The following is a 26,643-nucleotide window of genomic DNA, read 5'->3' as shown; positions in this document are numbered from 1 at the left end:
AACAACAAGGGGGGAAACCCACAAATTCCCACAGATTGATTTTCCCAAGCTCCAGATTGCACATTCAATAAATGCAATGGAATTGAGAGTTCTGCATTTCCTCCCTAGCACAGCAACACCTGGTACCTGCAAGCTGAACTTTCACAACAGCTAAAACTGGTGTTCACCCACCCAGCCTTTATTATTTCCCCATGTTATGGCTTCTCCTGTGGCTGCCTGCAGCTGGACAATGAACTCCAACCAGGATCCACCTGTGCTCCCAGTGCAAGACCTCCTCCTACACTCCTCCTCCCAAATCTTTTCTTCAAAATACCTTCTAACTTCCTCTCATTCAACTATATCCAGAATCAGGCCATAATCTGAATAATTAACTATCAGATAGTTTTTCCCTCAGCTGACACACAAATTCCAAACTTAAACACACACAGGGAAATTACCCTAAAATAAAAATCAAATCCAAGGCTTGTAAAAAGTGCATTTCTTTCTTCAAGCTGCTTTATTTAGGCAGCAGGTGGAGAAAAGGGTGGATAACTTCTCCAGATCCTTGCATACAGTGGCCCTATCCCAGCTTGGCTGACAAATCCCTGGCATCCCTTGTACCTCCACAAATTCTCTTTTTCTGTGTCTGCCCCCACAGCCTTCTCCTCACTATCCTGCAATAAAATCAAGTCCATCAACCTCATACCTTTTATTTTTTTGTTTTTTCCAATGCTGGTGGCTCTGACTGCTGCTTGCTTTGCCCTTATAGCCTTTCCAAAATTCTGTATTTTCAGCCCACAGCTTGCAAGGTCAGGGTGATGGGGCATTCTCATTTTAATTTCAACAAACAGCAACTCTTCTACAAGCTCCTCTTGCATGAACATTTTTGAAATACATGTACAATACCTAAAAGCACAGAATGGACTGAGTTGGAAGAGACAAAGTCTCAGTATCTTGTAGAACTGGTATCTGAAGGACTTTGAAAGTTATTTTTAAGAACAAAACAGAAAAAAGCAATTAAGCAGCACAGAAAATACTTATTTACAAATAAACTTTTAGCTAGGAAATCTTTTTAGTGTCTCCAGTTCCAAGCATATATACAAACAGTAGCACCAAGCAGTAATTAGTCCCTTCTGGGGCAGAGCAGTTTTCCCAGGTATTCATCAGAAAATGACATGAAAACATTCATAAAAAGGACTTTTTTTTTTGGTCATGACTAACAATTAATGAAACAATACAAAAAAAAAAAAAAAAAAAAAAAAGAGAAACAAACACAAAATGCACACGAGGGTTTTTCTGGTATAAAAATGCCTCAGACAGATTTCCTTCCATTGTTCCTGGTTTTATGAGGGGAAGAAAAGTCCCAAAGCACAGAAGCAGGAAACACAAAGCCAATTTCTCTCCTGTCTGGAAGTGCTCTGAGTGAAAAGGGATTTTTCAGGGCACAGCACTGGAGCTGTTGCAGTGTCTCTAAAGGAGACTTTGTACTACTCAGCCTTTTCTTCAGGCTCTAAAAAACTGCAAACAAGTGGAAAATAAATAAACACACCCCCAAGCACGTTTGGTGATTGCCATTATTCTGTTTTGTGGGGGATTTTCATTTTCCTACCACCAACAGGCAGCTATCCAAGGAGAATGTGTGCTTGAAGGAAGGCACAATTAATGGAAATTCTGTCATAGGAATGATTAAATCTGATAGAAAGCCTTTGACTGAAATGAAAATAAAACATTGTAGTATATAATACTGTATATTTGAATTCCCCCTTTGATGTGCCCAGGTTTTACATTCAAAATGACAATGTAAGTTTATATTCATCACGTTTGTAAGTCCTGCAAAAAAACTGCTAACACAGATATAAAAGCAAATTTATTTTCAAGGCTTGTACAGGAAATGTGGATTGGATACATAAAGGGATTTCAGAATAATTAAACCATTCCTACACCTGAGTCTGTGCCACTCCAGCTGCCAGGCTGTATTTGTTTTGCTGTAAATCCATCCTTGCCTTGACCCTCTGCACTTTTTTACCTGCCAGGTGATGCAGAACTGCTGTCAATAATGAGATTTCAGGTCACAACAAACAGTTGGTAGCTAGTGGTTAGAAATGAGCAGCAGATCAACTCCACCACTGAACTGCAGGAAGAAACAACCCAGAAATAATGAAGAGATTATAAAGGATGGGCTCTAAACATGAGGCACAGAATCCCTGAGCTCCAGAGACACCTCTGGACATCATTCTGTCCATCCTTCACCCAGAGCAGGACCAACAACCTCAGGGTGTTCAGGCTCCTGTCCATAAAACCACCACACAATCAGAATGGTTTGTCCAGCTGGGTTTTCAACATTTCTGAGATTGCACAGCCTCTCCAAGAACCCTGCTCCAATGGCTTTACATCCAAATGTGAGATTAAATCATCTGAAACAAGGATCATGTTGGTTAAATCAGCCCACAGCTACCAGAAATCCATCAATGTTTTCTTTTATCATCATCACCCTCACAATGCTTCTTCACAGCCCTGCAGAGCAACACCCAGCTCACTCATCAGCCTTTCCAACAGCTCAGAGATGCTGAATTCTACAGTTCTGTTCACCTAAAAACCACCTAATCCTCATTTCCTGGCCAGGCAGGGAGGAACAATCCCACCACTCCCCATGGAATCAGAGATTTTGGGTGGCAGAAGGGATTTGGATTGACTTTTGCACATCAGATCATCAAGGGACACTGTCCCTGACAACTGGGAAAATCTTCTTCTTTTCAAAAAACTACCAAATTCTACAAGGGGAAAAAAAAAATCACAGAAATCCTTGAGGCCTCAGTGACTGATTGAAGAGCACAGATCATTTTCAGTTGAGACAGAGATTCCCATAACAATAAAAACTCTTGACTCAGATATGAGTCAAGTTTCAGCACTTTGATGTTTGATCAACCACTCCATCCTCACAAAGTGTAGCTGGCAAACACAAGCAAAATATGCATTATTGTAAATAATTCCAACCCCAACAACAGGGATCCTTTTCAGCACAATTCCCATTATCAGGAAATAACTTTTGGCAGAAAAAATTAACACATGTCCCACATGCAGTTATGTCATCCTACATGTGAACTGTGTGCACAGCTTTAGTATAACCAGACTTCCTCTCATGCACTGTCTGAAACACATAAGTAACAGAAAACTTGAAATGCAATCAAAATATGAATTCATGAAAACTTGGATTTATCCAGTGACCTCCCAAATCTCATCACTGCTTCCATGGAGATACATGTGGTGTATACACAACATTTCTAAATTGTGGAGGAGGCAGCAAGGAGATAGGGAAAACTTTCTCCTCTCTCCTCTTTTACAGGAGGAATGCTCTCCATATAGTTAGAAACTAAAATAATTTCTGAAAATCTGAATTGAGGGAATAAAAGAACATGGTTTGCAGTGCTAAATGCTCAGAGGGTTATCAGATTTATTTCATGTTATTTACTTCAGAAACTTAGGGAAGATAAATCCATTTGTATTAAATTCTTATGTGCCAGTTTCCTCCCTGATTAATCCTTTTCTCATCAGGTTTATCAAAATAAATATTACCCAGAAAATTGCAAGTGCTGCTATAAAAGAAAAAAGAGGGAAAACAATTAGTAATTAAAGGTAAGGGAATGATGGTCTAGAAATAGAACAGACAGATCAGGTTTCTGGTTTGGTTTTGTTTCAAATGGACAGAAAAACCTGAAAAAGCAAAGATGCCTCAGCAGAGAGACCTCTGCAAGCACCTTGCCTTGCTCTGGAAACATTTGCTAGACCCATGCAATAAATTAACAATAAATTAACAATAAATTAATTAACAATAAATTAACAATAAACAACAGAGGCAGCCTCAACTTCACTCAAAAAACTTCTGTACTGATTTAAAACCATATGTCCAACCCAGATCCAGCTGAAAACTTGAGTCCAAGTGTCAGGTTTATTCCTATGGCATCTCAATTAATACAGGAACAACTGAACAAACAAGAATTTTGAGACAAACAAGAAAGATGAGACCGTGCAGAGATTTTGGGCCTGGAGGCTCTTGCAGGGATCTGGATTCTGCAAGACCTTTCTAAATTGCTTTTGATTTTCTGACCACAGAATTTCAACATTTTGTCAACAGATTGTCTGCAAGTAACTGTGTCCCAGCTATCAAATCTCCTTGTTTAATTCCCAATTTTTGCCTGGAGCTGCTGTAACAAAGTGGGTGCCCCCATGCTCTGCTGCTGGATTTTCATTCCCAGGAATTTCCCAAGCTCCTGATGGAGGGTGAACTTCATCCCAAATCTGCTGGAGGAGTCCATAACCACCCCAACAAACTGGTGTCTCAGAGAGCAGCAAATTGTTCAGCAATCCCAAATGAAACCCACCCTGCAGCTCCCCTGGGGGTGTCCCAGATGTGCTCCAGCAGAGGCTCCAGCTGTTTACAAGGCACACAGCTTGTCCTGGCTCACAATTCCCTGTTCCAGCTTGTTCCCTTTCCCCATCTGGGGTGGCTCTGATCCTTTGGCCTGCTCTGTGATTGCCATTCTGTGAGTTTAGGGATCACAAGGAATGAGTGAGTCCAGCTGGGAGAGACAGGGTGAGAAGCCACTTTAAAAATCTGATTGCAGGCAGCAAATAGAGTGAGTGTGGCTTCAAAATGGGAATACAGAACTAGGATGTTCAGTGGATTTTCCACAAAATTCATCTTTAAACAAACAACAGATCTCCTGTACTATGAGAACAAACTTTACTTCTTCAAGGCACTAAATCTCCATTATCCTAAATATCTCATTTTTGTCACTTCACCTCTTCCTCCCCTGCAAAGAAAGATCTGGAACACACTTATGAGGTTGTTGTGAATAATTTTGAAGAATGAAGAGTTTCAATTCAAACAGAAAGTGGTCAAACACTGCAGGGCCACCCCTCTGCAGCTGGGATTCCCAGCAGGATGCACAAGCCAGGTGATCCCAGGCTCCTTCAGCATTCAGCAGGGACACAGCCCAGAGCACCCAGCACAGAACTGCCACCCCAGCTCCATCTGGTGCCAGGAGGAGCAGGCTCCAGCAGCACTTGGAGAATAGGATATACCATGAGTGACACCTTCAAAGGTAAAAAAAAAAAAAAATTGTATGTATATAAAGAAATATATTTTTTTTCTTTTCAAAACCTGATTTATACTCTTCTATAAACATTTAAAATCATATTACACTTTGGAATCACAGAATCCCAGACTGGTTTTGGTTGAGAGGGACCTCAAAGCCCATCCAGTGCCAGCCCTGCCATGGAGGGACACCTGCCACTGTCCCAGGCTGCTCCCAGCCCTGTCCAGCCTGGCCTGGGACACTGCCAGGGATGCTGGGAGCTGCATCCCAACTTCAGCTCCACGTGGAATCACTTCATTCTCAGCCTGTCTGATTACACACCAAATCTTCATATTCCTTTTTCTGGCTCAATGGAACACTCTTGCAAAATGTCAGTGCTGCATTCAACTGTTGAGTAATGCAGAGACTTCAAAAAAAAACCCAAACCCCAACCCAAACAACCCCACAAAAGACATGTAACACAAAGCACAGTTTTCCCAGGAGCAGCATTCCACCCAAACATCCCCACTGGGAGCTCAGAAAAGTCAATTTTGTATTTTCAGACCCCCTCTCCTGCATTAACCTTTCAAGTGCTACTACTTTAGCACAAAATATATTTATAAGAGCTGTTATGTACCTCTGATGGTGTGATAAATAAAAGCATCCTTATTCTACTGAAGGAGTTCTTTGTCCTCAGAACTCTATAAAAATTTTATATTGCAACTAAAACCTGAGGTTTTAATCTCTTCTACATCAGGGATGGCTGTTTTCCCCCATTTTATTTTTTATTATGGGTAGCAGAAGAGATTTGCTAATGAGCTAAATCTGAATTAGAGACATTCTTCTCTGCCCCTCTGCACAACATTTAATATAGTTTAGTTGCACTGTGGAGATTAAGCAAAGTTTTCCTTCATCTTTGAAGTCATGAGCTGTTTCTTCCACAGATAAAAGTTTGAAGACACCAACACCTGACACAAGCAACCTTGATAAATTATTCCAGACACACACAGTTATAATGGAGAGAATAAATCTGATTACAGTGGTGACTTTTACAGATCAGAGCTCTATCAGTGCACTCTTTAGATACAGCAAACTTTGACTCTCCCTGCTCACATAAAATTCACCTAAAGGAATAAAAAGCAGTTTCTTCCTTCTCTAAGATAAACTATCAATTTAATAACTTAAGTTATTAAACAAATTAAGCTGCCATTATGATGTTACTCAGATGAATCAGTTATATTTGACATGAACAATTTAATCCTTCAGTGGGTTTAGCATCTTAACTGAATCTTTCTTATTTTAAAGCCTATTTCTTGGAGGGATTGCTATGGGAAAGAGGGGTGGCATTTGTTTTCCATGTGCTGCTCAGCATGCACTGCAGTGAAGCTCCATTTCCAGCTGAAAAATCTAAACAGCAAATTAAAATATTTAACCAAAGCTGTCTAATTATTTTAATAAAGAATCTATAACTAGTATAAAATCATGCTTTATAACCCTTGTTTTGAGAGTCAAGGAGCTGTTTTCTAGTTCAAAAGGTTCCTGAAGGACTGAATGAAGCTGTCCTAGGGTGATGTACTCATTTCCTCCTGATCTGATACTCAAACATTGCCCAGAGTGATGTTGGTGATCATGGAAACTCTTGTGTCCCTCTGAGCAGCCCCACTAAAACCCCAACAACAACAACAAAAGTTCCATAACATTAACAGCAATACTGAGGGGCTAAAAACCATGCAGCCTTTAACACTCCTATCTCAGGTTTGCATCTGCACCCTTCATTTTCTGGATGAAGAGCAGCCAGGACCTGAGAGGCCCTTCAGAAAACTTCTCCAATTACCAGAGAGAAGAGGAGCATGAAGCCCTTGTGAAAATTCCCTTTGTGTGTGTTCAGCTGTGAGCCTTCCCCAGAGGTGAGGGATTCTCCACTGCTCCCAGCTCAGCAGGGATTGCTCCCAAAGCAACCCCAGTGCCAGGGGAGCCAGGTGATCCCCTCATCCAGCATGGATTTATTTCTGTCTCAGCTTTAATTAGTGATTTCCCTGCTCCTTCTCTTATTACTGGTGCAGAAAGCTGGCCCTGCCATCAGCTGCAGTGTCAGCTCAACCTGCACCCCAGGGATGTCCCTGCACACACTCAGGAGTCTCTACAGGAAATAAAAATCTGAGCAGAGGTTCTCAGGGTCTTTCTGTGAGTCATGACAGAGAGTTGTTGTGGTCATGAATAAACAGCACTGGATTTTCTGGCTTTGTTCTCACCTAAAGCAAGGCCTGCTTTTGGGCTGTGCAAAGTGCTGCTTCCAGGGAATTCAAAAATCCAGAGGCTGGAAGTGAAGATTAAGGTGTTGCTTGAAAAACTAAAGTTCTTCAATGAAGAGGCCATGAACAGCTAAAAATCTGTGCACAGACTGGAAACTCCTCTCCCAGTTGGGAGCAAGCTGGAACTTGCATGGGGCCCTGCACACCCTGGCAAACTCCATAATTGCTGGGAGCAGACACTGTCTGTTTAGTCATGTCTGCCCAGGGAAAGGAGGGTGTTACCCACATCTGCACTGCCTCTTTCACACTGCTCTCCAAAGCTGCTTTTCCCCACCTAAGAACCCCCTCAGCCAGGCTGGTGGCACAGGAGGCAGCTGTGACCTGGAGCTCACAAAGGAGCAGTCCCAGGGATGCCTGGAGGGATTCTGAGTTTAAGAATGCCTTGGGGAGATCTCCAAACTGAGCTGCAGTGCCCCCTGAGAGCAGCCATGGGAGCCACAGATCACAGTGGGACAGGAATTCAAACTGGGCTCCTCATTTCTAAAAGGATGGAGCAGCCAGCAGGATTCTTTCTAAATATTCTTGCAAGGTTTCTAATCCCTACTTATGGATTAGAATCCATTATTAATAATGGTTTCCAAACCAGTCAAGAGCTCTTCCTCCTCCACAAAGCTGGGTTAATGTCCCACAACCAGCAAAATATTAAACCAAATAATATATAATGTATGATACATAAATAGCACACAAATCCTACTGCTTTGGAAATCTCTGTCTCATTGGGAGCATGGTACAACCCGAAGGTGGACTGATTCTGCTGGAGTTTTTATATTTATATGGAAATATCCACTCTTCCCTTCAGCTTAATTCTGCATTCTGGAGAATTTTAAGCCTTGCACGTGATACAGACAAAATTTATTTCACCAAATTCTTAATTAGTATATTAAAAAAAATTAATAAATTGTTTAAACTTACTTTAAACTTCATCCCTTCTGAACAAAAACTATGTCTAGGCTTCATGTCTCGTTAAAGAACTGAGGAGGATTTATTTTTCACAAGCAGAAAACCCTAAAAGATCAGGTTCAATAAAAGAAATTATTTATCTCCATCAATGTCTCCAAGTTCTAATCTGGGGCAGTGATAACATCAGTGCCATTGGTTTAGAGACAATTGCTGTTTGCTTTATTTAGAGCAGCCAATCAAAAAGGGATTCCTCTCAACTAGAACTTTTCCCACACCAAGGAGAAATGAAATTCATATGTACAAGTGCAAAGCTGGGCAGGCACATCCCATTATTTCATTGGGGGGAATTTGGTTTTTAAATTCTGGCACTGCTGCCAACAAGAAGAAGAAAGAAGTCAAACCCCAACAAATCATTCAAGAGGCAGAACAAGTAACAATTATTATAAATATAAAAGTTCATGCCAAGATGAAAAGTGCCATAAAAACTGATGGAAAATTGTGCAGCAAGTCAAGGGTTACTGAAAGGCAATGGGGAATGGGGTAAGTCTTGCATTTCTTCATTTTTGTAACTGGACTCAAAGGGCACCAGACCAGCAGGATAAGGGATGAACCCTTGACTTATTCACTATGGCACAATTGCATTAATAAAGAGAATTTTTGTCCCTCTGAGATAATGGTGGTGTCACTTTGATTTACAGTCCATAAAAAAAGGAAAGTAGAAGCATCTCCAGAAAGGGCAGCACCTAAACTGATGAAATCATGCAGCAGTGAGACTGAAGGATAAACATGTTTAGATTGTCTGATTATTGGTGACAGCCCTCTGAAAAATGAGTAAAAGGAGATTTATTAGAAGTGTTTCATAGAAAGTGAGATGAAAAATTTATTGCCTGTTCTAAAATCATGGCAGAGTGGAAACATCCTGCAGGAGAAGGAAGGTGTCAGAATGCTGACAGCACTGGGGAAGAGTTCAAGAGGAGATTGAAATGAAGTAAAATCATTTTTCAGACAAGCTGAGAGTTTGGTGACGAGATGCAGGGATCAAAACATGGAAAAGCTTCTGGTGACTGACAACATAAAGGAGAAAAGTGCTAGAATGAAAAAATCCTTTGTGCAAAACATGGGTAAAACACTGGAGACAAAACTGTGGGGACAGTGCCACAGGGGGCTCAATAAAAGAGAAAATCCTGGAGATGAAAACAGATCAGTGCCACAGGATGATCCTCCTGGATCAGGAAAGTCATCTTCAGTACTGGGGACATCTGTCTGAAGAGTTAATTTTCCCTTTGGAAGGGTCAAAATAATGATCTGGACCAGCATCTTTGGGAAATACTGTGATATATGGGAATATTAGGATTTTTGAAGTTTAGGAACTGGATTGAACAAAAGAAGTGACTTTTAAATATTGGTATACATGGGAGTATTATGATTATTGAAGTTTAGGAACCAGATTAAACACAGTGAGTGAATCTGAAATATTGGGATTTTTGGGAATATTATGATTTTTGAGGTTTAAGAACAGGATTGAATAAAATAAGTGAATCTCAAATATTGGTATACATGGGAATATTAAGATTATTGAAGTTTAGGAACCAGATTAAAGACAGTAAGTGAATCTGAAATATTGGGATATATGGGGATATTATGATTTTTGAAGTTTAGGAACCAGATTAAACAAAATAAGTGAATCTGAAATATTTGGATATATGGGAATACTATGATTTTTGAAGATTAAAAACAGGATTAAACAAAATAAGTGAATCTGAAATATTGGGATATATGGGAATATTATGATTTGTAAAGTTTAAGAACTGGATTAAATGAGATAGGTTAATTCTGACAGCTCTAACAAAGCAGATCACAATTGTTGTGTTCCAGGACTGGTGGCCACAAGCTCGTCCCCACCCCACCAAGCAGGGCAGCTTTTATCACTTGTGGCTGTGACCAAAAACTGCTCCAGACTCTTATTCCCAAAGGGCTGCACAATGGGAATTCCAGCCTTCTGCTGAACCTCGTCCTTCCAAATTGCTTTGTCTGTTTTGGCCCTAGGCTGTGTATTAGAAATGATAAAAGTGCTTCTTTCAAACTCAGAGCAAGACAGCTCCAGTGCCAGTGTCAACATGACAGAGTGCTCGTGGCTAGGAGGGGAGCAGGAAAGGGGCAGGAGAGAACTCTGCACTTAGTGCTGGGCAAGTAGGAACAGAATCTCTCCTGGCTGAAGCCCAGGCTTATCCCACCATAGTTTTAACCTTCTCCAAGTTGACTAGACTGGAATAGTTGCTCTGGCAGCAGTTGCAAATCAAACTCGTTATAATTGCTCTTACAACATAAGAATGAGGAAAGGTCCCTGGAAAGGGTTCTGTGCCTTTGATATGAGTTCAGTAATCAGGGTTTGCCTCATTCAGAGACACTGGAAAGAAATAATCAACCAAGAAATAAAGAGGATTTCTTGAAAGGAAGCCAAAATGCAATGTTTTGTGCTGACCTACACATATAAGGTAAGGAGGGGTTTTTTCCCCCCTCAGTGAGTGAGCAAAAGTTCAGTTTCAGGAGGAGAATACCTTTCTGACAGCACATAAATTAGAATTTGGGACAGACAGACACACAACCCCAACAGAATGTAGAGGCTTGTCACAATACTCAAGAATCACAGAATATTCTGAGTTGGAAGGGACCCACAGGAATGTCCAAATTACACCCAAATAAGACTTTTCAAATATAATAATTAAAATCATGACCAAGATCACAGAATCATAAAATGGCCTGGGTTGGAAGCACACAAGTGTTCACCAAGAGCCAGAACTGAAAGTCTGAACAGTCACCTATTTAATCCTGAAGAATTATTCCCCTACCCAAGAAGAAATATTTATAATTGCAGACATTATAAGGTCCATGGAGAATGTGTTTGAGGAATTTGCAAAATTCAAAGGGAGTTCACAACACTGCAGTGCCAATTTGAATTTTTAAATGTTTTGACTCGCTCTGTTGTTAATTTTTATGAGCAGAAAACACTCTAAAAAACACAGTCAAAACATCCTGCAGACAAATGCAGGTAAGATTCAATTTAAAATAACACACTTTTTATTTCCATGATGTGCATATCTCTGTGGAACATGGCAAAATTTTCCACAGAGCACAAAGCCCAAAGCAAGACTGTGAATGCAAACCCAGCAAGTCACCTGGGCTATCCCCTTTGAGACTCTCCATGGCATGCAGGATTCTTACCTTGGATTTTTGTTTGTGTACAGAAAGCTTCCACAGATTTTATTTATAAACTCTTGCTTGGAATTTTCAATTATTTTATTCCCCAGTGCTTCTCCTTTTATGGCCATCTGTTTCTTCCCATATCTTGCCCCAAGGCACATCAGCTGTCTCCACAGCTGAATGAAATTCCCATCTCTGGCTCAAAGGAAAACTTGATTTTTTGTTTATTTGTTGAACTAGAAAGAAGCCACCCATCAAAAGGAGAAATCTTTACCTATGAGTTGGATCTGGGATGCTGCACACATGCTCCCCACAAATATCTGTATATTCTGACTTTGAAATAAAAGAAAATAAACAGGTTATTGAGTGTGGGAGACCTAACTATCATTACTAAAGTTAAAACTGCTCCTAAATGTTTTATAGTAGAGTTAATTAGTGAAAATTTTCCCTTCAATCCATGGTTCTTAAATGGATCATTTCTTCCATGTATTAATTGAGTAGAAGGAAAAATAATTATCTTAATCAGTGCAACTTAAAAAAATCCTGGTGCCTGGCTTGGCACAATGCAATAAAATTATATTTAAACTAGAAAATGATAAATGGGCATAGCTGTCATCATTGACTCAGAAGAGAAAGTGAGACACAGGATGGGAGAGGAGATGTGGAGAAATTTGGAAGGAGGAAGTTAACAAAGAGCTCTATTTAGGCTTTTTATCTAAAATCTTCCAGAAAATGTTTTACAGTCAAGAGTCTCAAGATGAATGGAAAGCTGCTTGGAATAGGAGAATCATCCAATAAAAGAGTTTCCATCAAACCATCCACCAATCCCCACAAATCAGCCCAAATTCACCAAATCCTCACAAATCAGCCCAAATCCATCAATCCCCACAAATCAGCCCAAACTCATCAAATCAGCCCAAATCCACCAATCCCCACAAATCAGCCCAAATTCACCAAATCAGCCCAAATCCACCAATCCCCACAAATCAGCCCAAATTCACCAAATCAGCCCAAATCCACCAATCCCCACAAATCAGCCCAAATTCACCAAATCAGCCCAAATCCACCAATCCCCACAAATCAGCCCAAATCCACCAATCCCCACAAATCAGCCTAAATTCACCAAATCAGTCCAAATCCACCAATCCCCACAAATCAGCCCAAATTCACCAATCTCCACAAATCAGCCCAAATTCACCAATCCCCACCAAATCAGCCCAAATCCATCAATCCCCACAAATCAGCCCAAATTCACCAAATCAGCCCAAATCCACCAATCCCCACAAATCAGCTCAAATTCACCAAATCTCCACAAATCAGCCCAAATCCAACAATCCCCACAAATCAGTCCAAATCCACCAATCCCCACAAATCAGCCCAAATTCATCAAATCAGCCCAAATCCAACAATCCCCACAAATCAGCCCAAATTCACCAAATCCTCACCAAATCAGTCCAAATTCATCAATCCTCACCAAATCAGCCCAAATTCACCAATCAGCCCAAATCCACCAATCCCCACAAATCAGCCCAAATTCACCAATCCCCACCAAATCAGCCCAAATTCACCAAATCCTCACCAAATCAGCCCAAATCCATCAATCCCCACCAAATCTCTGAGCTCACACTCCTCATTTTGCCCTGACCACCCAACCCTTTCCAGTCCCCTGCTGAACTGGAGCCCCCAAACCCTTCTTGGAGGGACTGGCACTGGGAAATGGGGTGGAAGGAATAAAACCCAACCAGAATCCAACAGCAGTCCTAGGAGGCAAAAAGGGAATGGGGATGGCTGAGGATGGAGCTGTGTGATCAAACAGAGCAAATGAGTGAGCTCCAGCCACCCCAAAGTTTGAAGTTTTTCTTTGACATGTAAATATTCTACACCAAGAGCTTGTTTTGCTTTTCCAGCTATTCAGTGCCCCTACTACAAGGAATTTCCTCCCCTACTACAAGGTTTTTCCTTCCCTGTCAGCCTGTGCTTATTCCTTAGCCTGCCACTGCTGTAGGACGTTCATTGTTCCATGACACCAGCTCCAGGCTGGAGAATCAGATTTAAAAAGATTGAAGCAAGCAATAACTTGGACAATTGGATCACTGAAGGAGTTTTCTTGCTCAGTGTTACATCCTGACTGCCTAACAACACATCTAGAGAGAAAACATCTCTAAAACCAGGCTCAAAGCAGGCTCAGCCCAGGCTTCAGTGATTGGGACACTGAGGAATCACTCACCTCCCTGCAGGTCCTGGTTCCTGCCTGTCAAACAATCCTTCCCACCTGATCCTGCTGGTCAGGAGATAAAAATCACACTGTGTTTTTTGGGGACTGAAATCTTAATTCTGCTCCCTTTGAAGTCAACTGGGATTTTGGCATTTCTCTCCATGATGAAGGATCAGGTCCCAAAGTGTTTGTTCAGCAGTTCTGGAAGGATGCCAGCCTTAATAAAATCAATCAAAATGCATTTTAAAGACATGGCCAATGCAAATATTTATTTGCAGACTCCCAGACTCATCCCAGTATCTGGCATTTCTCTTCCAGCTGCAATGCACAGTGATGCTGCTTGGCAGAGGCACTGACATGTTCCCCACATTTCATGAGCCAACATTCCTGTTCCTGCAAGTATTCAAATCAGGAGCTTGTAAAGACTCAGCAGGACTGAAATACTGTTCACTTTCTCATCTTCACTAATGGAATAATGTCTTTGATAAATCTGGCCCAGCAAGATCTTAATCCTACCGTTGGAAGAAGTTCATGAACTTAGCAAGGTTTTCCCCTTGAGAAAGAGCCCTCCTCAAGATAAGCTATGATATTTATTTCTCCACAAATTAATTCTATTGCTCCAATGAAAAACAAGAAGGCAAAAAAAAAAAAAATAATGCTGAGGGTGTTATTACCTATACCTTCTAAAAGTACTGAGTACTAATTAGAGTGGAAAATAAGACTTCAGTCCCTGGTGCTGGTTACCACCATGTCCTTACATTTTCAGGACACACCATACTAGAACAATTTGCTATTTTCTGGATTGTTTAGAATCACAGATGGAATTAGAAGCTGAGCTGTGAGGACAGCTGAAGGCTTCCAGGGGAAGAGAAAAGGCAGCAGCCATTTGCCATATCTGCACAACCTGATGCATTTGCAGAGTGCATGGGTGAAAAGCCCAAGTGAAAAAAAATCCTCAGCACAACCACTCCAGAGTTCTGAGAGCTCTTGCATGAACACATTTCTAAAAGACTGACCTCCAGCACTCCTTGTATTCTTGTTTTTTTCTCTCTGGATTAGTTACATGCATGAATTCTCCAGAATTTCAGTTTCTATAGTCTTTTGAAAGTTTTAAGATTTCTATAAATATCAATTCCTCATCTTGCTGTCTCCACTATAGGCATAAAGTCCAGCACATATTCTCCATCATCATACTTAATCCATCTTAAAATCTCCTTTCATTATGTCAAGAATTGCTAGTTTTGCTTAGAATTATAGAAAAAAATTTAAATTAGGGACACCTGGGGGTTATCTGTTGTATGGGAAACTCATCCCATTTAAACCTTCTCCCATAATGTCACTGTGTTCACCTTTTTGCTTCCCCACCTCTGACAGAGTTTTCTGCTTAGACAGAAATGTTGTCTTCCAAGTGCAGAGCCTTAATTATGGAGTTATTAAAAACTATTTAAATTAGATTAAAGTGTGAAAGTGTGGAATGACATCACTTTTAAACCCAAAGCCATTCCTCAGGACCCTATGAAGACCCCCTCTGCTTGCACTGGAAATTTAAAATCAAAATCTCAACACTCACCACAAAACTGTGAAAAAAACCATAACTTCTGCTTTGTAAAATCACAAATATTTATGACTAAAGGTTTTTTATTCATGACAGCAGAATGATTTTTGTTCAGCCTCACACAAATGAAGCCTATCCTGTAAACTGCCTTTCTTCTTTAAGCTTCACCTCAGTCAGAAATCAGGTTTCAATATAAATTAAAGGATGTGACTTCCCTCTAAGCAATATCATAACAAACCCTGCAGTAAAGGAAACAATGGACAGGTGCAACCTTATTTTTTTAACTAGGAGGGAAAATTCAGTCAAAACAAACAATTTAGAGGTTGTTTTATTTAGTTAAGACAAGTAAGTCCAAGCAAGCTAAAGACATAAAGATTATATTCCTCCTGGCAAAAAAGGAAAAAGAATATTTTTACAGTCAAATGACATTAAATTTTTTTTTTTCCTTTAAATATTAAAATATCCTTCACACTTAATTATGAAAATCCTCCAAAAGACAGCTTGGACACAATAAAGAACAACTCCCTGACTGCTATATATTTTTCTATTTGAGACAACTAAAACAAAGGCAGCATGACAGCATAAATACTTCCAAAATCCAGCACTGACTGAGCCTTTTCAGAGAAGCTTATCCCTGTTAATTTTCAAACCAAATAGAAGCTTGATGTGCAAATATATTACAAGCTTTCCAGGTGCAAATATATTCTACTACACTCAATTTTGGTCAGCATCTTACATAACCCAGAGCCAGAGATGCATCTCTACAAAATAAAACTAATACATAGAATTTCATTTCTGTCCCACATTCCCAAAGCCCACAGCTCCAGTTCTGATTCCCAGGTAGCTGGAAAATTAAAAAGCCAAACAGAGAAGAATAAGCCTGGATGAGGTCCTGGCAGCTTGGAATTGCACCAGGACCCTCCAACCAGGCTGGGGATGAGCAAGGGGGGAGCAGGAGCAGGAGAAGGGAAGGATTAACTCCACATTTGCTCCTCAGGGAACACCAGGCAGATGTATCTGCAAAAAGTTTTCATAATTGAACTGCAAGCCTTGCACTGGGTTTATTTTGCAGTTTGTGTCCTTGCTGGGTTGATTTTGCCAAATTGCTTTCCTGTGCCTCTCCCTGGAAATCAGAGAGGGCTCCTGCTGTGTGCAGGAGCTGGAAATGATCAGCCACACCCCTCCTCTCCTGCTCTTACCCAAATATTTGCTGAATAACATCCCCAAATGCTGGATCCCCATGCAGAGGGTGAGACAACCTCCAGCTTTCAGGTTTGGTTATTTCCCTGCCATTGCTCCATTCACAGTGCTCTGTTTAAATTGAGATATGAGGCTCTACAGATACCAAACTCCAGCAGTTTGGCTGAAGAATAAACAACAAAACCTCCCTGGAATAAGAGCAGCAGGAATGTCACTGGTAGCAGAACTCAGGAGCTAAGTGCATACAAGAGGCACTGTCCAAATCTGCACTTAGTGCTATTTTTATCCTACAGAAACCCCCAAAATATTTGAAGATGAATATTTTAATGCATCAGAATTTTAATACATTTGACTGTTGAATGGAGAAAAATAGATTTCAGCCACTTCCAACAGAGGTTTTATACTTTGATTTTTCCAAATCCTTTCCACAGCAACCAAGCACAACCAAGATAAATACCAAAGTGGATTTGTCACCTACATCTTCACTGAGAAAGTGGCTTCTTCTCTCTCCTAGGCAGCCAAATGTGGCAGATTTCCCTAAAGAAAAGCATTTCTCAGTGAACTGAAGGAGAAGTTGGAACATTGGGGTCCCAGCTGCTGAATTTTTTGTACCATTTTTTGTATTTCTTCCTCCTTGGAGGGGGGAATGTGAGAATGGTGTGAAACCACTGACACTGGAGACAGGAGAACTGAGCTGGAGTGGGAGACAGTGCAATTAGGAATCCCATTTTGTAATACCTGCACTCCTGCAAAGTTTGAATTTCTCTGATTTTCCCTAGAGAAGTTCTGGAGGACAGCTGGGAAAAGTCTGCTACACAAGCAAGAGCTCTCAAGAGTTCATTAATTTCTGTCAAAATTCCACCATGTTAATTAGGAACTAATTTATAACCTGAAGATATTGACTGGAATTGAGTAACTTCAAGGAGTTCAAGATGCCTGCATGTGAAAATTCTGATAGATATTGAGAAATACCCCAGAGGCTTCACTTCTCAAATTAATCCTTCAAAAAGACACAATTGTACTGCAAGCATCACATAAAGACTTCAGATGTTATCTCCTCTAATTCCCTTCCACAGAACAAATCAAACAGAGCTGTCTGTTGTAAAGTTATCTGTAAATATGTAAATTGTTTGAAATTGTTCAAAACACAATGGCTGCAAAGTTACTGCACCTTATGACATTAAAGAAAATACCACTAAATACCTTGAAATGATAATTTTTCAGCATTTGATTGTTACTACAGATACCTACTTTAAATACAAGTAACAGGATCTGCCTGCACTTTGGGAAGAACTGCAGGAATAAATTAACTTTGGAGTTTGGATCATGAAAAGACCTTGCCTTAAAGGCTGACTTTATTATCAATAACCACAACAAGAAAGCTTGAATGAGCATTTTTTGAGAGCCACAGCCCTCAGCAACTCTTTGATTCTGATTTTTGAAATAAAACCCTTTCATAAAAGGACTTGTGGTACAAGTTCTGTGCAAAGACCCTCTAAAACCTCACAATATTTGCATGGGAGTGCCATTAACATATTTGATTAGCACCAGGTTCTTATAAAAACATTCTTATTTGCTACAATGATAGAGTGCCATATACATTTCAGAGCTAAGAGGAACCCAAATCTCATTTAATTCACCGTGAGTTTTTGTTGTGTTGCTGTCAGACTGTAACTGCCCATGTCAAATCAAGTACAGCTGCATTTCCAACCCAGCACAGAACACACAGCAATGCTGAAATACATGGTGACTGGAAAAATACCTCTCCTTTGCTGGATTCTAGAAATAAATGGTAAAAGAATGCATCTCCAACTCACAATATGCAATTTCAATGTCACTACTTTTCTGTTTGGAACTAGAACTATCACACAGCAAATAAAGATCAACATTTGGTTTTGTTTTGACTTTTTTTTTTAATTTTAAACGAGGTTTGGCTTGTTTTCTAGCTTTTATCCCTTCTCAGAAATTATCATGTTATCTGGTAGGATTAGCCATTTAAATCAACTTAATAAATCTTAGTTATTCTGTGAAAGCAGACAAGTAGATATTTCATTAAAATACCTTAAGTGTATTTTTAGTTGTAACAATATAAATCCACCTCTTAAGTGAATGGCCCACACAGGGATCAAACCCAGTTTTTAGCTCTGATAAACTGAGCTAATAATAAAACAAATCACCTCAGAATATCTCTGAGGGTCAGATAAATAGTCTGGGGACACTCTTGATTTGCATTCAGTACAACAGGAAAAGCTTTATTAGCAGAAATTGTTGCCTTTCAACCCTCAGCAGCTCTCAGGAGATGCTAGCAGGTATAATACGCTATATTATATATATATATATTTATTTTATATATTTATATCTATGTATGCATATATTTCCTGAACCAGGAATAGCTCAGGATAATTTTTCTCACAATTGCCAGGAAGCCACAGGAGCAATTTTCTTCCCCAAACCATAAATTCTCTGTGGGCCATGCACAAGTGCCCAGTCCCCCTGGACAAATGTGCAGTTGCACCACCCAGAAACCTGGAATAAAAACCTCCCTGCTCCCTTCCAGAAGAGAGAACTGATAAACATCTGGGCTCTGGAAATCACTTTGGGATGTTTGGATTTTGTAGCAGCAAGCTGCTCTCACACACTGTGGTACATCATCACATGATCCTGCACTTTTCCAAGAAAAACCCAGTCAAGTGAAAAGACTTCATTACCATCAACTCCTCTTTTTTTCTTAAAAGTTACATAATTACTGTGCAATCTTTTATAAGATCTCATTTCTTTAAGCTTTAATTACTCACTTCAATGAAAGGATTATTTAATAAAACATATCTTTTCACTTAAATAAAAAACACAGCTCTCTTTGCTGTATATATTTTGTTTACCACTTTGCCAAGATGTTATTTCACATATGTGAAAAGAGAACTGGACTGAACACATGTGAAATAAACTCTTGGCAAAGGCACTGCAAGGGCTTGCCACTGAGAAGATTAGATTCACCAAGAAAAGTTTTTACTTTTTCTAAAATCAACAAAGGTATTAAAAAAATATCCTCATAAAAAGGAAAAGAAAGGATTTTTCAGGTTCCTCTGAATTTCCAGGTTATTGAGATTTGCTCAGAAGACCTGAACATCTCAATTTTGTGTCCAGCAGAATGTCAGGGCTCCCATGCTGAGGAAAGGCAGGATTATAAAGTCCTGGCTTTGTTCCAGTCTGTGTTCCTCACTTACTTAACAAGCTGAAAACTCTTGATTAAATCATCAACAACTCTGATTAGAATTGGTTTTATTGATTGGAATTGTTGTTGTTAGAATTCCCATTAGAACTGTGGGACAGAGCAATTAAATTCTGCAGCTTTCCTTGATTTTTGCACCACCTTTCTCAGCCCACAAGCCACATTACCCTCTATTTCAGTCCATTAGAAATGTTTCAATTATTTATTCAGGAGCTTTAATTTGAGAGATGTTAAAAAGCAAATTTCTGACCTCCTGTATGCACAATTCCTGCAGACCAACACTTAACTGCAAGACAGGAATTTGTTGCACACACAATGTTTGCATCTCTTGAATTTTCAGCTGGGGCAGAAAGTTGTTTTCAGCCAAACAGATGCTTGTAAAATTGAAAATGAAATTATTTCATTTAGCAGCTTCTTCTCACCAAATGTGCACAAATTCAGGAAGTTTTCCAGGTGCAGATTTACTGGAATGTATCTCAAAGATGGAATTTTAGGAGACACAATTAAAAAAAAAAAAAAGTATTCCAAAGCTGCTACATAAATTCAATGTTACAAAGAAATATTTTCTAATATTTATTAAAATATCATGTATCTACTTTAGGTTATCCATAAAATACTGCTAAAATAAGATTAATTTACCCCATCAGCTATGCCACACTTGTCCATAATAGTTCAACTGTGCAGCTTGGACAAACTTCCATTTATTTCTTTCAGCTTCCCAACAGCCAAAATATAAAAGTAAATGGCACAAACACCTGTGAAAAACCTCCCTTTTAAAATAATTTTAAAGCTAGCAATTTTCTCACAGTTTTTCCAAACTTTTCAGGTGAAAAAACAGCAAGAGTGAGATTGAGCACCCTGATAAAAAAGCCACAAGAGCAGAAACAAAACTCGGAAAGGATTCGGGGATCCCCGATTGCTCCTTTCCTGCAAGAAATTCACATTTCTTCCTGACCTCAAACAAAAATCAAAGATCTGAGGAGATTGATGACAAATCAAACTGCCCTTTTATCCCTGTCACAAACCACAGATTTTGGTTCAAACCCAGTTATTATGGGAAAAAAATCACACATCCACAACAGAGCAGAAAACACTGGCAGATTAGAGCCCTTCAACATCTTATTAGCAGAAATTGTTGCCTTTCAAGTCAGTTTTCTCCTCACCCTCAGCAGCTCTCAGGAGATGCTAGCAGGTAGAAACATGCTTTCTTTTAATTACAGAACTGGATTACTGCTGGAACTGATTCCCAGCTCCAGCAAATTATAATCAAGTGCCCATTGTGCATAACAATCATTTAATGGCCGACACGCCATAATAAAGCAGCTTTAATGAAGAAAGCTGGCAAGCTGCCCGAATTTTATGGCAGCACACTCCAAAAGAAAGAGTTACAATCTGTATTTAAGATTAAGAGAGCCTTTTAATCCAGATGGCCAGAATTAAACAAGGCAGTGCAGGGAAATTTTGATCAAAAGCTAGTGCAACATGAAAGTCCCAAAATTCCCCCAGTAAACCACGGCTAATTATTTCAAACAGAGGCTGCACGTTCATTCTGTATTGGGAAGAACTCAGAGGGAAACACAATGTGGGTATGCTGCTTTCTCTGTGATAATTCACTTTACCCATTAGCTTTTCTATCATAAAAGAAAGCAGCAAGAAATCTCTTTGCAGGCAGAACTGTTTGGACAGTTAAATAATACATTTTCCAAGGAATTTGCAAAATAAAGGGGAAATTATTGCAGATTAGTGCACATGCAGCTTTAAGATACAGCTGAGTAAAACTGATGTGGCTGCAACTGGAATTTGAAAAAGTCCTTAGTTTCAGTATTGTGTTATTAATTAATAAATGACACCCAAGTTTTCTCCCCTCTGCTTTAATTGCCTTGGAAAAGCTGAAACACTGCTCAGAATATGTTGTTTCCCCTGTGATAATTCACTTTACCCATTAGCTTTTCTATCATAAAAGAAAGCAGCAAGAAATCTCTTTGCAGGCAGAACTATTGGGACAGTCAAATAATAAAATTTTCAAGGAGTTCACAAAAATAAGTGACAAATTATTCCAGATTTGCAGCTTGGAGATACAGCTGAGTAAAACTGAATCCCACTAATTGTTCCTAAAAGTACAAATAGCAATTTTGAGTAGAGCAATAAAGCAGCAAGAGGCTCTGCTTTTCAGTGACTCTCCTGCTGCTGCTGGGGGTTTTGTAGAAACCCCAGAGTGGAGAGGTACACAAAGAAGTTGATTGCTCAGCTTCTTTACAATAAAAACATTTGTCTTTTATGCTGATGAAATGAAACCTCTGTAAAATTCATCAATTAATTAGAAATTGTAGAGTCCTGCCAAGTTTGAACTTGCACAAACCCAGCTTCATTTCACCTTCTGAAAACACCCAGCCCCAGTTTGGACACCTACTTCTTCTTGCTCTGATGTTTCCATTGCTTTGATCTGTTTGCTGAGGCCAAGCAGTGCTGAACTGTGACATAAATCACTTTGTCACAGTCAGAAATATTGATTCAGACAGAAAAATAAGGAGCTCTGTTGAGAGTGGGCAAATCCCAGGAATAATAGGGCAGCTCTGCTTTCTGATGCTCTGCAAAATGGAGAAGTGATCTGCTTTCTGACACAGTGACTTTCTGCTCTTGCAGAGATGCAAGGAGATCATGGCAGCTTTGATTTTTTGGTATTTTTTTCTGTTTCATGATTTTCTGACAGCAGCAACCTTTGAAAGTCTGCCAGGCTCCCTTGAATGAGGAAGGACTGACAAAATCTGATCACTGATGTCACTGCTGTCCATATTTATATTTTGTGTTATTTATGTGCACACACAGAAGGAACTTCAGTTCTCTCTCCTCCCAAACACACATCAAGGGATGCTGCAAGCACAAAATCTGTTGGTTTTTTCTGCAAAAAACAGCAACATTTCTACCTCATGGATTAAAGGAGCTGAGGAAAAACTTGCTGAGAACATAAGTGACACACACAGAGGTTTGACAAAAAGGAAATCAAGACCCAAACATCTGAAACCCCAGGTTCATCCTGGCTGCACAACATCTTTCATTTTCTAAATGCTATTATTTTCCCTCTGAGCTCTCTCAGGGTAACAAAATATTATTGAAAAAATACTGCAGCATCTGAGCATGAGCTGAATCACAAAAACTGCTGCTGGAGGTAACAGCATCTCCTGGATTATCTGCAGATTGAGCAGCAAAATGTAAATCCTGTCCAAAAGCAACAATGATGGAAGTGCTGCTCCCTCTGGGACAGGGAGCAATCCAGGATTGTTCAGTCCCCCTTATCCCCATTTTTCAAACAAGCCTCTTGTGCAATGTCAGGGCTTGTGCTGCTGTGGACATGAACAGGGCACTGCAAATCAGAACTGCCACTCACAAGGTTTACACACATCCAGTGGGGCTGTGACCATGGTCAACTATTCAGCAAAAACAGCCCTGAAAGGAGAAAAATCAAACAAAAGAAAAATTCCATGTGAAATTTATTAATGAGAGACACGGGAGGAAAATCTAATTGAGGAAAAGAGATCAAAACTGCCAAAACAAGATGCAAAAAGAAGCTGAAAGCAGCTGGCCTGAACTATTCCAGCTCTTTTCCAGGACTCCTGGAAATCTGAAATTCCAGAGTCAGCCCTGTGTCTGCACTTGGGAATTGGCTCCTGCTCCAAAGCTCTGCTCTCTGCTGTACAAGGGAATTCTTAGGATAACTAAGCTAAAAATTACAACATACTATTCTGAAAGAAACACTGGAGAACAAATAATTATAAACTAGCCATTAAAATGCCCCCCCAAATCAATGTATTGTTTATTGTGGAGTGCCTGTAATTGTTTTTTTAAGGGAGCCATAAAAATTCTTTGCTCACCAGGAGTCTGTCCATGAGGGCAATGAATTTCCAGAAAATCTGATTTTTTATACAGCTCAAGAGAAATATTTTTGGATACAAACTTAAAAAAAAAAAAAAATAGTGCTTTTAACCTAATAGCTTTATTCCTTATTATGAACAAAGACTTCCCTGCAATGTAAACAATGAAAATAAAATTTAAAAAAGGAAGACCACAAGACTTGTAACCCAAACACAATACCCATTGTCTGGACTTCCCTATTTCCATGAAGAACATCTGATTTTCATTTGGGATTAGAACATTCTGCTAAAGTTACTAATAGACTGGGATAAAACTTAATTTAAAATTTCCAGATGAACAACTGCAGCTACAATCTGATGGCTGTTCCATAAGTGAGAATTCCCATTTTAACTCCAGAACAACGATTAAAATCCAGTATTAAATCCTTGCTGCAATAAGTTTTGATAATCTCAGAGAGAACAGTAGAAAAAAACACCACATAAATCTCAGATCCACTTTTGCTACTGCCTAGCCAGGGAAAGCTTGGCTCATGGCCTGCTATGTTTGCAATTCCAGGAACTTCCAGTATTTTTCTGTGAAGAGATATTCAATTGCCAGGGATAAAAATTTGACTTTCAATGTGCTGGAGTTAATGGTGAGAACAAGGATGACAAATTTCTCTCTGATTTTCACTTCCTTGGCTCTTCTGCTCAATAAAAAGCTGTGGAGAGACCTGAGTTGAACAAAAAATGGGAATATAAATGGGAATAGAAGGAGCTCCTTTTTTTTGTTTTGTTTTGTTTGTGTGAGGAGAGTGAAAACAAATTGTTGGTGATGTCAGCAGGCTCTGGTTTGTAATAAAAACACACACATCCCAACAGCAGCTTTGGTACAAAAGCTGCAGCACAAGAGATTTAGCTCAGCTTTTATTTATGCTCCTCTCTTCCCATGGAATTGGGGTGAAATAACAGCAACTCCTCCAGTGGAAAGTCCAGAAAAGTCTGTAAAAATCCTGACAGAAATAACAGGGGCAGAAACAGATGGACTCACTCTTGTCTCAATGAGGGCACACATCTGATAATGGAAATAAAGTATTTTTTAAAAAACAGGTATTTGAGGCCATCAGTAGCCTGTGGATACTGCCTTAAATTTCCAAGAAATTACATTAATTTCAGGCATGGTGAAGACAGAGGAAAAACAAGATCTAAAAAAGCTTTTTTTAATATAAATGTTAAGGATTTCAAGTGTAACTTTTGATGTTTAATTGTCAGATGTGAGGTAGCAGGCCTTGGCAAGAGCTGTGGATTAGAATAATTCCCCAGGCACACAGGGCTCAGGGAGGCTGCTGCCAAGGGGCAGTGGGCTGAAGGAATATTTCCCAAAAATGCCTGGCAAATTACACCTGATACTCAACAGGCAGGAAAAACAGGTACTGACAATTTCTCATTGCACAACAGGGATGCAAATATTGGAAGGTGCATGTTTGTACAAGAAGAATGGAAAATCAACCAGAATATTAAGTTGACTTTATAGGGAGAACAGAATAAATGTTGGGCAAGGCAGACACCTCTCACTAAAGGAACAAATAGAATAAAAACAGGACTTGATCCTAGCCTTAAGTCCACTCTTTGTACAGAACAAATTTAAATATTTAAATGCAAACAAAAAAAAAAAAGAATAAAAATTAAGTATTAATCAGCTAACAGCACCACAGCATTACTGATGTAATTCATTTGTCCAGTAGCTGTTTAAAATGGAAGTGTTTGCAATCATAAATTGAATAAATGCTGCATTACTCAACCAGGTTATTGTGAAATAACAGAAAGACTAAAGAGAAATTATGTTTTTTTTTTTAACATGACAAAGCTCAGGAAAAGTGCAAGAAAGGGCCAGTAATGAACAGCATTTTTTAAAACATTCTGATAAAAAAACTAAGTCCATTATTGAAAAGTAAATTGTTTGGAAGCATTCCTGTATCAGCTTACAACTACCATGAGAACAAAAGAATACAAAAAGAACAGGAAGCTGCAAGTGTTGATTCTGAGACTTTACCATGAAATAACTTGAAGTCTGCAAATCTGGAAGATGAAAAGGTGAACATTTTTATTTAAAATCCAACATCCAGAGGATGCAAAGGAGACATTCAAAGCCAATGCAGGCAGGTGTGAAGCAAACAGAAACTATGGAGCACAGAGGACATGAGGGCAGAAGTGAAATCCAAAGGAAGCAAGAGATGGGATTGAAGTGAGTGAATGAGACAGGAGAATTTCACCATTAATTCACAGCAATGATACATCTTAAAGAACTAAAGCAAAACTGAGAAAATGTTAAAAATAACAGGAAGGGAGGAAGGGTTAGACCAAACTCTATTGGATGGGGCTGGAGCACTTTATAGTAAACTGGAAAGGCACAATAGGAGGATGGGAGGTTTTGAATGCTTAACAGAAAACATTTGTGGCCCATGAATGAAATAGCTCCAGCTCCCAGCAACAATGACAAAATTGTCACAGCAAAAGGGAAACCAGGAAAGTACTTAAGAGCAAAAATAATACAGTGGTTTGCATAGCAATAACATCTGTGACTGTGTCAATATAAGCACAATAAAGAATGAGAGCTGTCTTCATTCAGCTTTAAAAATACCTTTGGGTGGGATGCAGAGAGAAACAGGAGGGCTGGAGAAATCCCAGCTCTTGGGTTTTGTGGACTAACAGGTTTTTCCTAACTGCCACTAATTTATAATCTGTGCAAGAGATTATTTCCATTCCTCCCTTCTGCCCTCCAACTCTTAGACATCCAGAACAAAGAGATTCTTGCATTTGAAGATTCTGATTCTGTGGTCCTCCTCAGAGCACAGAATGAGAGGTCCTAAATTAAAATATTCCAGTGCCACTTGGCCAATGGGTTCTGCAAGCCAACACTTCAGACCAGGACACCCTTTCCACACAGCTGGCTCTGCAGATCTGATTTACCTCCAAAAGGTGAGAAACACACTGCAGCACCAGGCTGGGCTGGTTTGGTTTCTGAGCTGTGCTCCTGCAGGATCAGGAGTGATGCTCTGTGCTTCCCCACCTGTTTCCTGGGAACAGGAGTGCCCTGGTGAGTCTCACATGGATCACACCACACAGTGT

The 26,643-nt window shown here is 39.6% G+C and overlaps 1 protein-coding gene across 3 annotated transcripts in view; it reads right to left on the bottom strand.

Annotated features, from left to right (window-relative positions):
* ATG7 (autophagy related 7) overlaps nucleotides 1-26,643 on the bottom strand; it is a 77,083-nt gene that overhangs the window by 9,989 nt on the left and 40,451 nt on the right. Inside the window, exon 19 of one of the 3 annotated variants that reach the window (XM_056501370.1) lies at nucleotides 2,201-2,393. The exons of the other annotated variants lie outside the window; for them this stretch is intronic. Coding sequence (XP_056357345.1) covers nucleotides 2,385-2,393 — 9 coding nt within the window. The 3' untranslated portion in view covers nucleotides 2,201-2,384. Of the gene's footprint in view, nucleotides 1-2,200; nucleotides 2,394-26,643 lie in introns of those variants that run through there. 3 annotated transcript variants of the gene reach the window in all.

The sequence above is a fragment of the Oenanthe melanoleuca genome, chromosome 12 (genome assembly GCF_029582105.1).
Source record: "Oenanthe melanoleuca isolate GR-GAL-2019-014 chromosome 12, OMel1.0, whole genome shotgun sequence".
NCBI classification, from domain to species: domain Eukaryota; kingdom Metazoa; phylum Chordata; class Aves; order Passeriformes; family Muscicapidae; genus Oenanthe; species Oenanthe melanoleuca.
The sequence above is the reverse complement of the archived record's forward strand: the minus strand, read 5'-3'. Positions and strand labels throughout refer to the sequence as shown.